We start from the raw sequence: 12,476 nt of genomic DNA on the forward strand, positions 1-12,476 counted from the left end.
GCCTCCGCTTTGAATGGTTTTAAGATCTTTTGTATATGGAGGATGGAGATGCTTATATATTTATTGAAAATCCTTTTATCTTATTTGAAATTAAAGTTATTTGGTGAATAATGGTTTGATAGTTGGGGAGGGTTTTGGAGGGGAGGTGGCACTGCTGATCAGTTGGAAGCCTCGCTGATTCGCAGAAAGGTACTGTCCGTGTCCGGTCGGAGGCCTTTGGTTTGTATGTGACCAGGTCTGTGTTTTACATTTCTCTTACCCAGAATATTTAGGCATCTGACATTTTCAACCAAAATTTCAATTCTATACTGTGATTTTTATTTGTTGCAATATGTTAAAATTTCAGAGGTACTTTGGGGTTCAAACGCTAGGATTTCTAAGTCAGTATGTGCATTTCACATAATAAAGCTGTTAATGGTGAGCAAAGTATTATATACTAACTAGATTTTTCCACATCTGTATAGTATATTATATGTATTTTGTGGTATTGAGATTATAGAAAGTTTAGAGTGTCAAACATGCGTTTAATGTGTATTTTTAAATAAATTTATGGCAATTAAAATATTTGGAGACAAGGGTATCACATTTCAATTTGTAAAGATCTTTTTAACTCTCCTGTGTCATTAAAGATGCTTTGTATAATGCCAAACCATAGCTGGAGAACTAAGTTTAATAAACATCGAATAGATTTTTCTGTATTGAAGTTTATAAGCACTGTCAATGCTCACTCTGCCCTTCTCATGTCCTTCCTGACTTGCGTTTCAGGGCCCAGTGCTGCTCCTCCCCCAGAGTCTGGTCCCTCCATACAGGTCTCGCATTCTGATTGCAGAAAGCCTGCTCTCTGCTGGCCCCTGGGTCCTCGCGTATAAATCAGGGTTCACCCTGCTCCAAGAGAGCTCAGACAGACCCTTTTTGCTCCTCTTGGTGCCTTGGGCTTTTACTTTTTATTAAACTAGAGTCTCTTCCCGTTGTGCTTTCTGTTCAGTTGCAGGCAAACTCGGGCACGTCACCAGGTGGCTGGTGCCAACATTGCCCGGCTTTGGCACCTGCCTGAAGAGTTACTTCACAGGGAGTGCAGGGTGGGGGCCCAGGGCCACAGCTTACGAACTTGCTGATCACACAGCTGTTACTCAATGTATGCCTGTAGCCTGCCATGGTGGCCTTTATTTCATGAACAGAACTGTTAACCCTCACTGCTGTCGTTACTACTCACTAGTAATTTTCAAGATGGAGAAGTAACACGTTGTCATTAGGCAAAACCGTTTCCTTCTGTAGTGTACAAAGTGAACGCTTACTCCCCCAAAGCTTCAATTCCAGACTGCCAAAATTTCACATTTCAGACGTTTAATAGTATACGTAGAAAAATAAACTCTAAATTGGCAAGTTTAGATACACTCATCAAAACATCAACACTAAAAAGAAACGAAGGCCAATTTGAAGCACACATCTGTCTTTAAATATTAAAAACACGAGGTTGCTTCACGTACGTGTCTCCAGCCAGTATGCTGTGAACCAGTGTCCATAGAACAGAGCATGGCTCTGAGTGCTGTCCTCTCCCCTGGTCTGGGCGTCACTCCTGGGCCACGCTTAGGGAACAGCGTCTCTTTCTGAGGGAAAAGAAAAGGGTTTTAAGGCGACAGTAGCACTGCCCAGAGCCAGCCTGCGTGTCCTCCCTCTGGTCGCTCTGGTCGGTCCCAGGGAGAGCGCTGCTCTTTCATGGCATCTGTGTGGCGCTGTCTTTGCTCTTAACTCCCGAGGCAGGGACCCTCCAAGGCGCGCCCAGCCTCGAGTCCTCCTTCCCCGTTTTATTCTTAGGCCTGTGTGTGCTCATCTCCGCCCAGCTTCCCAGGCCTCTGGCTCAGCCGAGCTCCCAGGCTTGTGGGTTACCTGCATAGCCTGGTGACACACTCAGAATCGTCCCGGCAGGAGGCCCCAATGGGCCTGAGGGAAACCCCTCTCCAAAATGGGGTCATTCTCCGCAGCCTTCTCTTGGGTGAACTCAGTTGCCACACTGGGGAGCCATCTGCCTGTAGGGCAGACACACTCTGCTCAGGTGTGTGTGGGAGAGCGGACCCCTGCTGCACGCCTCGGGAGGGGTCGTTCCCAGGACGCTGCAGACTGAGAGCAGCAGGGACACACTCGGACTGAGTCTGGCTCGGGTTCTGCGTGCAGCACCCCCACCCCCACCCCACACACATCCTCACGCGGATCTTTCCCTTACCTGGCCTGACAACAACAGGAAGATTATGAGCACTGCGAAGAGTTTGAGGTGCCACATCTTGGTGGGGGGATGCTGGAGCCTGAAACCCAGGGACAGTTCCCACTTCCTTTTATAGACTGAAATCAGCCTCCCTCGTGGTTGCGGGGTGAGAGGGGGCAAAGTTTATTTTTGCAATCGGGGATTTAATAAGTTAATGTCTACCAGAGGAATGTGCTCAAGGCCTGCCTTTCAGGCACGTTGTATTGACTGATCCCTGATCTGGACTTTGAGTGATTATGTTGCTGGCTTGGACACTCTCACCTATTTTAGCAAAAGTCAGCACTGCCCCTCCCCTGTGAGAGCCGCATGAAACCATTGAGGGAAGCTAGGCACCTAGCCACGTGGAGATACCAAAATAGCTCAGTGAGATCACTTTCATCAAAATAGAATTCTGAAAGTAAGGTCTTCAGAAAGAGTGTTGACCCTTTCCGGCCTCATGTAGGAAAGAGGCACCAGTCTGGTTACAGGCAGTTGGGTGAGACCATTCCCTCCCTGCTGTGGGACAACGCAGCAGTAGGCGTCGTCTGCAATACCTCCGCCCCTCCTTTGTGTAGACAAACCATCTCCCTGGAAGAATGGAGACTCAGCTGTGGGAAGTCAAAATCATGTCTGTCCTCTCCCTGGGGAATGGCCATCAGGACTGATGTGGGACGTAGGTAAACCACAGGTGAATTGAGTAAATGAGTATGGGCTGATTTCTTTGTTTTGAGGGAGCAAGGGCCCCTAAAAATAGTGGGAGAGCTTGTGCTGGTAACAAACGACATTGCAAACCGTTGAATTCCGGGCTTTCTTCCTGATGGGTGACTATGGCCTCCTAAAGGGCATGTCCTCCTAGCAGCCTTGGGGAAGAAGGCCTAGGGCTGAACCCTCTCCAAAGCCCAAAACTCCTGCTGCCTTCTTGGGGCGTGGAACTCAATTGTGAGTAGTTAACGGGTACTCATTAAACATGGGTATTTTATTAAATTGGGGTGGGGGGGAAGGTATGAATCTGAGTAGGGAGATTCTAGGACTTCAGATCTTCCTGTAACCTAGAGGGATTAGCCAACAAAACAAATGCAACAATTCCTTCTCTGCCTGGTGTCTCTGTGAAAACTGCTGCAACCTGTTCCCAGGGCCCTTCTCGTCCCCAGGGGTTGGGTATTGGGTGAGAGCCTGCCTGTTGGCCAAGGAAATGTGGAGGAGCTGCAGGACCGCTGAAGGGGAACAGAAGGGTGTCAGTTGCCAAGGGAGAAGAGGGTGGGATGGAGGACCTTGGAGCTGAGATCGGGCAGGGTGTGACCCCAGATCTGTCCGTCCTGGTTCCAGTCCTCAAGGGACCTGGGAGCCAGGCCTGGAAGGAGACACCACTGCTTGCACTCGAGGGACTTTGAAAAGCAGACCTCTGCCAAACCCACCTAACCATTCCTGCAAGTTTGTGGCTGGTTAGCTGTTCCTTCCCTTTGCCCTGAGCCTGAATGCCTCCAGGTAGGGGCTAGCTAGGACCTTCTGCGGGGTGGGGACGAGGCTACGTGGTGACCTAGTGAAGATTGGGTAAGAACAAATCCGATTAGATAAGCAAAAGACCGAACAACGTGATGTCCTGGAGCCTGTTGGGTCTGTGGACTTAGTGCCAGCCTCCCATAGTCAGCCTGTAGCCATGTGCCAAGTGAGATTTGAAATGGCTCATCCCAAAGGTGGGTGCTTCTCCTAACCCTCTGTGGCTCATGCCTCCTTCTCGTCTGCCCCCTCCTCTCAAAGCAAAAGAACCACTAGTGCCGGTGGAAGGAACCACTGTTAGGGAAGGTATTTCAACATAGGTTTAAACTAACCCTGCTCTTGCTTTAAGTTAACTATGGAGCAAAAGTCAACCATTTAAACAGTGGCATTTGGGCAGCACTACGCTGAAGCGGCAGCTGTCCACAGCCAGCCTATACCCTGAGTGGTGGTGAAGGCCGACTCCTGAATTTTGAAAAGAACTAAAATGTCACAGGCTGTCTGCAACCAAGTATTTTGCTGACTGAATAAACACCATTACATGTTCTTCCCTCCAGGGAAAGGCCTAAGCAGCCAGTACGAATTTCAGCTGTAAGAATGCTTGGCAATGGGGTTAATGACCACAGGCCAGCCTGCCCCCTCTTTGGGCTTCGGTGTCGTGTCTTGTCCTGTCCGTGAGGTAGGAGGAGGTTCCTGGGGCCTCTCAGGCACTGGCATTTGGGGGTTCAAGTGATGAAGTTACAAGAAAGTGAGACTGAGGTACGTTCGATCATTTATAGCTTGGTTAGCTCTGAACACAGCTGCCCGGGATTTCCTGCTTTGGAGGCAAGAAGAGCCTGGGATGAAACAGGAGAGAGAGGCTGCAGTACATGAACAGATGTTTGAAACATGTTCTGGGTGGAGAGGTCGTTGGGGCTTGGCAGTAACTGGAAACTTCTGTGCTGTCCTTGAGGGGGAGGTGCCTAATGAAAAATGAGACTTTCTCCTGAAATGGAAACACGTTTCCAGGTAAAATTTCAACGAAGGGTCAAAGTATATCCACTCTTTCGCTGGCTGGAACTGGCAGACTTCTGGGCCTGCAATAGGCAGACCTGGAACCCAGGCCTTTTGGCCACCAGGAGAGTTCCCTTTGCCACATTCTGCAGCCCAGAGGTGAAAGCCCTGGTTGGTGCAGGGACGCTGCCAGGTGAAAGGGCAAAACGAACAAGTGGTTGTGCCCCCAGTGGCGGGTGAAGGAGCTGCATCCAGGGCTGGGGGCTCCAGGTGGGTGGGTTATAGGCACTGGGGCCCACAGCAGTGACCCCTTGTTTTTAAGAGACTTCACCCAAGTTTTCCTTTTCTTTATGGATTTCTACATGTAGTCCCTAAAATAAACCCAGATCCGGGGTCAAGTGCAGGAGCAGGGAACTGTGACAATTCCCACATTCTACCAGCACCACCACCTCAGCGCCCTGCCACACAGGGCTCCATGCCCGAAGTTCAAAGGGACGCCCTTTGGTGAGAGGAAGGCTCCACAGCAGCCTTGGACAGTTTTACCTAAGAGCAGGAGCTCAGCACGTGCAGGGCTTACAGCTGGGGCTTTTTCGCAGGGCACTCTGGGGTGAGAAGGGCCCAGACCAGCGGGCTCAGTGCTGAGAAAGGCTGTTTGGTTTTCAGCTGCTGTTTCTAAAGGAGTCAAACTTGGAGGGCTTGCCTTAATTTCTGCATAGGGCTGTCTTCAGCTATGGTGTCATATTTCTTTCAATTAAGTCTCTGGTTGAACCCTTGTGATAGTTTTATAAAAGCTTTTTATTCATTCAAAGGCTCTAGAACATGGGTAAATCTTTTCCATAAAAGGCCAGAGTAAATATTTTACGGTTTATGGGGCATGTACGGTTGAACACTGTTAGCAACCTGGGTACAAATAGCTGGGCTTGGAGGTCAAGGGGTGACCCCAGGGGTGCCGCTCCCAGGGGTACCCCCCCCCCCCCGTTTATAGCTATCTCATCTCAGGCTGGGAAAGGGCTGCTCTAGCAGGAGAGGCAGAACAGCGTAACTTCAGGGGTACGGACTTCAGTGCCCACCACTGCCTTTTACTGCCTTTGTAATTGTGGGCAAATTACTTACCCTGTCAGTGCCTGTGGGCTCATCCACAAAATGAGTGTAATAATGGTAGATGAAAGACAGTTCTGAGGTTTAAAAGAGCTTATTTGTGTAAAGGGTTAAGAAGAGTACCTGACACATAGTAATTACAATGTGGTTAGGTGATTTTATTCTAATTAAAGAGGGCAGGAACCAACACTCCCCAGAGCCCTGCAACTGGCCAGCTCTTGGGAGCAGCTGCAGCTACTTTCCCGTAGATCACACTGAGAGCAAGGGGCGAGCCCCATTCCTTCACCAAACTCCCAGAGGAGCAAAAATTGATCAGGGCTCCTCTGGGGAATGGCATTCATTAACTCTGCTCGCAAAAACGCAAAATCACAACATCGCAGCCTGAAAGAAGTTTATTGTATCTTCAAGACACTACAGTGTGGACTCCTCTCCCAGAGAAGAGCCTTTCTGAGACAAGGAACCATCCTCCAGACTACTCGCTCAGCTGTCATTTTCATAGGCAGCCGGGTCCTTCCTCCGGGATCTCTCGAACTCCTGGGTCCCCCACGTGTAGATGAGGTAAAACGCCACAAACGCTTTAGAAACCAAAAGGGAGAGAAAGCAGTGAGCACATACAAGACCAAGGGGTCCCCGTCCTCTTCTCCGAATCAACAGATTCTTCCCTCCTGTTTCTTGTTTTCAAAAAAGCCGTTTTTAAACAAGATGATGAAGAAAGGGTTAACTACACAGCCATCTGATAAGCGACCAAAGAGACGGGCACCCGGGGAACTGGGTCATCACACCCTCCCTCTCTCTCCCCTATGGCACACTTAACATATTTAATGTAAACGAAAACAGACTAAAACATTTTGATTAGTGGAGGTAAAATTAACAGAAGCTTTACCATTTAACCAAATTCGCAATGTTGTGCCACTACCACCACCATCTCCTGCACATTAACACAAAACAGATCGCCGCCAAGAAAGAAATGGGTGAAGATGACCTCAGAGCGAGGTCATCTCTCTCGGAGACGGAGTCACGCAAGTGACCTTGAACCACCATTCACGTACTTCCTCCGTGACTCGGTTTCCTCATAGGTAAGATGGAGATGATGATCTGATTAGTTCAAGCATCCTGAGGAATTTTCAGGGACGAAACGTGTGTATGGCGAGTGTGTATGGTGTGTATCGCGGAGGCCCACAGACCCCCGCCGAGACACTCACGCGGCGCGGCGCGAAGGATGGTCGCCTGAATGCGGCGCAGCACGTTGGGGACGCCCTTGCTGAAGTAGTGCGGGAAGGCCTGCTGCTCGAAGGGCGACAAGCTGTAGCTGATCACATGCCGCACCCTGGACAGCTTCCCGAACTCGCGGCCCATGGTGGCGGCGGCGCCTGCAGGACCAAGGGCGGATAGGAGCCGGGCTCAGCCCTGGGCCGCGCCTCCAGCACCCCGACAGGCCAGCCCCGTCGCTCGCCGTCCACCCCACCCTCCCAGGGGCCACAAAAAACGCGCGACAGGACCCCACTCCCGCACCAGGGTCACCTCGCCCTGCACAGTCGCGGGATCCACTGGCCTCCTTCCGCCACTTCCGGTAGATCCGGAAGCCGGCCTGAAAGGCTGGGGGACCACTTCCGGGGCATACCATTTCCCACTGTCCCCGGGAGGGCGCCGGTGCCCCCGTTCTGGAGAAAAGTGCGTTGGCCAAGAGACTCTGGGTGGGCGGCGCCTGGGCCAGCTGTCGCGGGGGTGGGGGGCTTCGGCCGCCCTCGGGGCGCTGCCCCGGGCTCTCGCCCTTCCCGTCAGCCCTCCGCCTTTCCATGGGGTGGCGGGAAGCGGCTCTGTGCCGAGGGGGACAAAGGTGACGAGAAAGGGGCCCGCGGACTCGAGGGCCGCCTCCCGCAGCGAGCGCGCAGTTTGCTCCGTCTGGGACGGCGGCCGAAACCTGGGATTCAGGTCCGGGGCCTCTCCTGGCCGCCGCCGCCTCCTGAGACTCCTGCTGGCGGGGTGTAGAATTTCCTAGGTCGAATAAAAACGTTTCCGCAGATCCAGCCACAAGAGCCCCCCCCCCCCGCCCCCGCAAATTGTCGAACAATTGATTAAGGGCTGTTTAGTGGCGGTAAGAGGGAAGGACGAAGCCACCCCCACGGCACACAGCTCGCTCCACTTCCCCGTCTCCCCGAGATGGTTCGGCAGAGAGGAGGGGCGCTTAAGTCGTGGTGCCCTCTGTTCTCCCCTTATCTTCCAGAGGGAGAGGCGAGGGACGGTGCCGTGGGGCGTTAGAGTGTTTTCGGAAGGCGCTTTCTAATTAAGGACACCTCTGCCCTGTGCAGCTGACTGTTCTGCTGGCTGCTGTATCTGAGCAAGTGTCGTCATGGCATTGCTGGCCATCTGTCATCTAGGACTAAGGTTTTCAACAGTTTGGGTGTGTTTTATAACCCCGCTTCCTAGGTAGCCAGCGGTCAGGTAGGCTTGGCAGGCGAGGAACTTAACATTTACAAACACAGCTCAGTTTTACCATCCCAAGTAGTGAACAGATTGGGTCAGTATCTAGTACCGGGAGTGCGGGTTGCCTTTTCGCCAGCACGGTCTCTGTAGGGGTGTCCCCTGGGTGTCCCCTTGTTTCTGCCATTCACGGCGCACCTTCGTCTCATTTTTCTAAAACGTGATCTCTAGTCTGGTCTCAGCTCCAAGGCAGGAACATAAATACTTCTGACAGTTAAGAACAGTAATACCCTAGGGAATTCGACCACCATATGAGTTTCATGTACTTGCCAGCACCTGCAAACATCTCTAAACCTTTCTACCAAACTGTGTACAGGTGAATGTGCATACAAAGACATCAAGAAACTATATTTAAAAACGAATCAAGTTTAAGGTGATGTCTTCCTTTTTTAAGCATATGGCAGTATTCCAAGTGCATATCCTTTACTAAGCCACCTGGGGGAACAGTTCTCTACTCTCTGGAATTTCAGTGCCAACTAGACTTTCTCTCACCGTCCAGATCAGTATGTGGTAAATAGTTATTCCAGGCCCCTGAAAGCAGGAGAGGTGGTGAGGCTGGAGGGAGAGGGAGAGTAAACCTAATACCATAAATTGCCTATCAACAGATCTTTGTGTCGTCATAAATAATTAGTTAGCCTTCCCACATGCTTTGGGAGTTTCAACAAGCACCTAAGGAACATTTTAAGAATCCTAATCTCAAAAATGGGTGGTTTTATTTTCAGATCATTCCTTGATTTCTCTTAGCCTTTCAGCTACATAGCTTGTGCATTAGTGTAATGGTAACTTAAGAGGTTTTGAGTAAATGAAAGAGGGAAGCAAAATAACCAAAGAAATCCATCTCTAATGAGGACAAATTGGATAAAATAGGGTGTTATCAGCTGTTTGATACACAGCTGATAAAAATTATCTTCAGCTAAGCACCCTTGAGGTCTGATTACAGAAGTGACCCCAGCCCTCCCACACACCTAAAATTTATTTAAGGGATCAGCCTAGGCTCTTCCTGGCTTTTAGGAAGAATGGTATGGTTGTGTTCCTTGCTAGTTCTTGCAAGCCATGACGCTTCCCAGCAAATTCCTTTTTTGGTTTGGCTGCTTTTCCTGGCTGGGTTTTCCCATTAGCCTCGGTTCTCAGGCTTCTAGGGAAGAAGCTCAGATTGCAGCTAGTGCTGAGTTGGAATCCGAGGCTGAACCTTGGTCCTTGCCACAGCCGCCAGGTGGGAGAGGCAGCTCAGGCCTCCTCTCCCCGCTATTCAAAGTTCTGTGTGATGGATCAGGTGGGGCCTCGAGGCTACGGCCAGACTCCGGAGCTTTGCGCTATATGAAGAAGCTCTACAAGGCATACGCTACCAAGGAGGGGATCCCCAAATCCAACAGAAGTCACCTCTACAACACTGTTAGGCTCTTCACCCCTTCTGTCCAGCACAAGCAGGCCTCTGTGGACCAGGCGACAGGTGCGTAGGAATAGATTGGCTAATGGGTGGAGGGAAACGGGGCTGCACTTCAATTACAGGAAGGAGCTGGGCCTTGCTCCTTGAACAGCATTTACTCTGCATGGGAATGAGAAGCCAAATTCAAACAAATCGGATACTTGGTCTAATCGTTCCTTCTAGTGCCGTTATGGGATAAAGATGGGCTAATATGGTAGAATTTCAGAGCTGGAAGGGATTTAATGGCTCTAGAGGCCAAGGAAAGTGCTACTGGAGCAGGTTAGCGTCTGGCCCAAGGTCACAAAATCGAGAGTGGAAGCCGCGCATTTTTGGCTTCCAGTTTAGTCTTCCCATTCTGCCAATACTGGCCTGAAAATGTGCCTAAAATATCTCACAGCTATTGGTGTTCTTTGTCACGCGGGCTGTTTCTCCCTTGTTCGTTATTTTGTGTGCGGGGGAAGCTTAAGTCCCGATTGGAAACTAGGTCCTTTCAAGAACAGAGTCTGCAGTTTGAGGCAGCACCTCGGTGAGTGTGTGCGAACGGAGCAGTGCTTGGAAAAAACCCAAAAAACCTATGTTCACAAGCTCATGGTTCTAACCCACAGGTCAGCGGGGCCTGTTTAAACCCTCCTTCCCTGCAGCCCCATTTCATTTCAGTGGTTTTAGAGCCTCCGTTTGTCGTCAGTCTGGTGTTTCAAATTAACGTAGGCAATTAAGCTTGCTTTATTGATGCAGTCCATTACGCAGGGGTGTCCAACCTCTTGGCGTCTCTGCACCACACTGGAAGGAGAGTTGTCTTGGACCACACATTAAACACATTGCAACACGTAATCACACACAAAAATCTCATCATGTTTTAAGTAAATGTACAATTTTGTGTTGGGCCGCATTCACAGCCATCCTGAGATGCATGCAGCACCGGGCCGCAGGTGAGACACCCCTGTAAGGCTCAGAATGTCTGCGTAACAAGCCTAGTTAAGTTTTTTTATTATAGTTTTCTCTCGAGACTTCTCAAGAGAAAAATATGTTTTCCTTATTAGCTTCCCTTGTGTTTGGGGCAAATTAATTAAGATTCTAAAACTTAAGAATGTGTAATAATTCTGCTGTTTTAATTCATCACCAAAGCTGTTCCGACTTTTGGTGAGAAAATAATCCATTTGCAATTGCTGGGAATTAGCTGTGGTCCCAATTACCTGTATTTTCTGTATAACTAGCCCTGCCCCCTTTCCTCTGCGGTTTGAGGAAGTGGGGGAGAGGAGGGAGAAAGCAGTTCCGAGGTACTGACTCCTTGACTTGACTTCCCATTCTGTTCTGTCCACATTCACGCACAACTGGGGGTGGTTTTTCTCCCCAGGAGCCGTGCCGTCAGTGGGCCTGCTGTTCAACCTGGATCGCGTTGCGGCCGTGGAGCACCCCCTCAAGTCAGTCTTGCTGTACACTGTCAGTGACTCGGTGTCTTTCCCCTCTGCCGCGCAGTGCACGTGCCATCTGGTGCTGAGGGGGTCGGAGCCTTCCAGCCAGACGCTCCCTAGGGCTCCACATTCCTTCTCCTTCGAATCACAGCCTGAATTCAGAAAGAAATACAGATGGGTTGAGGTTGATGTGACCGCCCTGCTTCAGCCTCTGGTGGCCTCCGCCAAGAGGACCGTTCAGGTGTCTGTGAATTTTACATGTGTGAAAGACCGGCTTCAGCCCCCTTCAGCACAGGACAGTCCCGTCAGCCTTGTCCCCCCCTCATTGCTCCTGTATCTGAATGACACGAGTGCTCACGCTTACCACGGGTGGTATTCCCTCCATGACACAAGGAGCCCTCCCCAGGCTCCTGGCCGGAGAGGTCCATCTGCCTGTCCCACGGGAGGAGAGGCTGCCAGGGCAGTAAGGTCCCGTCGCCGGAGAGGTGAGGACACTGTCAGCTCAGAATTGCAGAAGCCTCTGGGTCCAGCTTCTTTCAATCTGAGTGAATACTTCAAACAGTTTCTTTTTCCTCAAAATGAGTGTGAGCTCCATGACTTTAGACTTAGCTTTAGTCAGCTGAAGTGGGACAGCTGGATCGTGGCCCCGCACAGGTATAATCCCCGGTACTGCAAAGGGGACTGTCCCAGGGCCGTCGGACATCGCTATGGCTCCCCGGTTCACACCATGGTGCAGAACATCATCTACGAGAAGCAGCTCGACGACTCTGTGCCGAGGCCATCGTGCGTGCCAGCCAAATACAGCCCCCTGAGCGTGCTGACAGTGGAGCCCGACGGCTCCATCGCTTACAAGGAGTACGAAGATATGATAGCCACTAAGTGCACCTGTCGTTAGCGTGCGGTCCTCCAGGCCGAACACTGAGCCTCTTGGACAGAGTGAATGCCTACCTGTGCCTTGAGGACAAAGCTTCACGGGTCACATTGCTAAATACACTGCAGTGTGTCTTGTACGAGGAGGAACCGGTGTAGGTGGGCACAGCCTGTGGTGCCTATCGGCGTAAAGGGTTAATTTGTGCCTTTTTCAGTTGCAAATGTAAACGCAATTATTTTGGAGAGCTTTCACTTTCCCTAAGCAATTTTTTGTTGGAGTATTGTTTTTGAGGTTAAACTTCATTAGCATTAATCTTGGGTGGACTTGTGCTCCAAATAGACAACTGCGAGTTGGGGGAGTCTTATTTAATGGGAGAATAAAGTCTTGTCAGAGCATGAATTTCCTCTGTGTGTGTGTGTGTATGTGTGTACTAAACAAAGACTGCTTCTGTATAGTGATTTG

The 12,476-nt window shown here is 50.5% G+C and overlaps 3 protein-coding genes across 4 annotated transcripts; 1 reads left to right on the plus strand and 2 right to left on the minus strand.

Annotated features, from left to right (window-relative positions):
* Positions 1-295: 295 nt before the first annotated feature.
* Positions 296-2,331, minus strand: LEAP2 (liver enriched antimicrobial peptide 2). The gene is made up of 3 exons (XM_037050474.1): positions 2,222-2,331; positions 1,888-2,027; positions 296-1,607 (listed from the first exon to the last, which is right to left on the minus strand). Exons 1-3 carry the CDS (start codon positions 2,276-2,278, stop codon positions 1,571-1,573), a joined length of 234 nt encoding a protein of 77 aa, XP_036906369.1. The 5' UTR covers positions 2,279-2,331; the 3' UTR covers positions 296-1,570.
* A 3,867-nt stretch (positions 2,332-6,198) lies between these two features.
* Positions 6,199-7,637, minus strand: UQCRQ (ubiquinol-cytochrome c reductase complex III subunit VII). 2 transcript variants are annotated; one of them, XM_037050477.1, is made up of 3 exons: positions 7,346-7,637; positions 7,027-7,194; positions 6,199-6,399 (listed from the first exon to the last, which is right to left on the minus strand). In XM_037050477.1, exons 1-3 carry the CDS (start codon positions 7,620-7,622, stop codon positions 6,305-6,307), a joined length of 540 nt encoding a protein of 179 aa, XP_036906372.1. In that variant the 5' UTR covers positions 7,623-7,637; the 3' UTR covers positions 6,199-6,304. The 2 variants fall into 2 exon arrangements, with proteins under 2 accessions (XP_036906372.1, XP_036906371.1); XM_037050476.1 differs by having other exon boundaries at positions 7,337-7,637.
* Positions 7,638-7,729: 92 nt separating this feature from the next.
* Positions 7,730-12,403, plus strand: GDF9 (growth differentiation factor 9). The gene is made up of 2 exons (XM_037050475.1): positions 7,730-9,755; positions 11,086-12,403. Exons 1-2 carry the CDS (start codon positions 9,359-9,361, stop codon positions 12,036-12,038), a joined length of 1,350 nt encoding a protein of 449 aa, XP_036906370.1. The 5' UTR covers positions 7,730-9,358; the 3' UTR covers positions 12,039-12,403.
* The last annotated feature ends 73 nt before the right edge of the window (positions 12,404-12,476 follow it).

Source organism: Sturnira hondurensis, unplaced genomic scaffold (assembly GCF_014824575.4).
Source record: "Sturnira hondurensis isolate 20B ecotype Veracruz unplaced genomic scaffold, ASM1482457v3 Scaffold0006805, whole genome shotgun sequence".
Lineage (NCBI taxonomy): Eukaryota > Metazoa > Chordata > Mammalia > Chiroptera > Phyllostomidae > Sturnira > Sturnira hondurensis.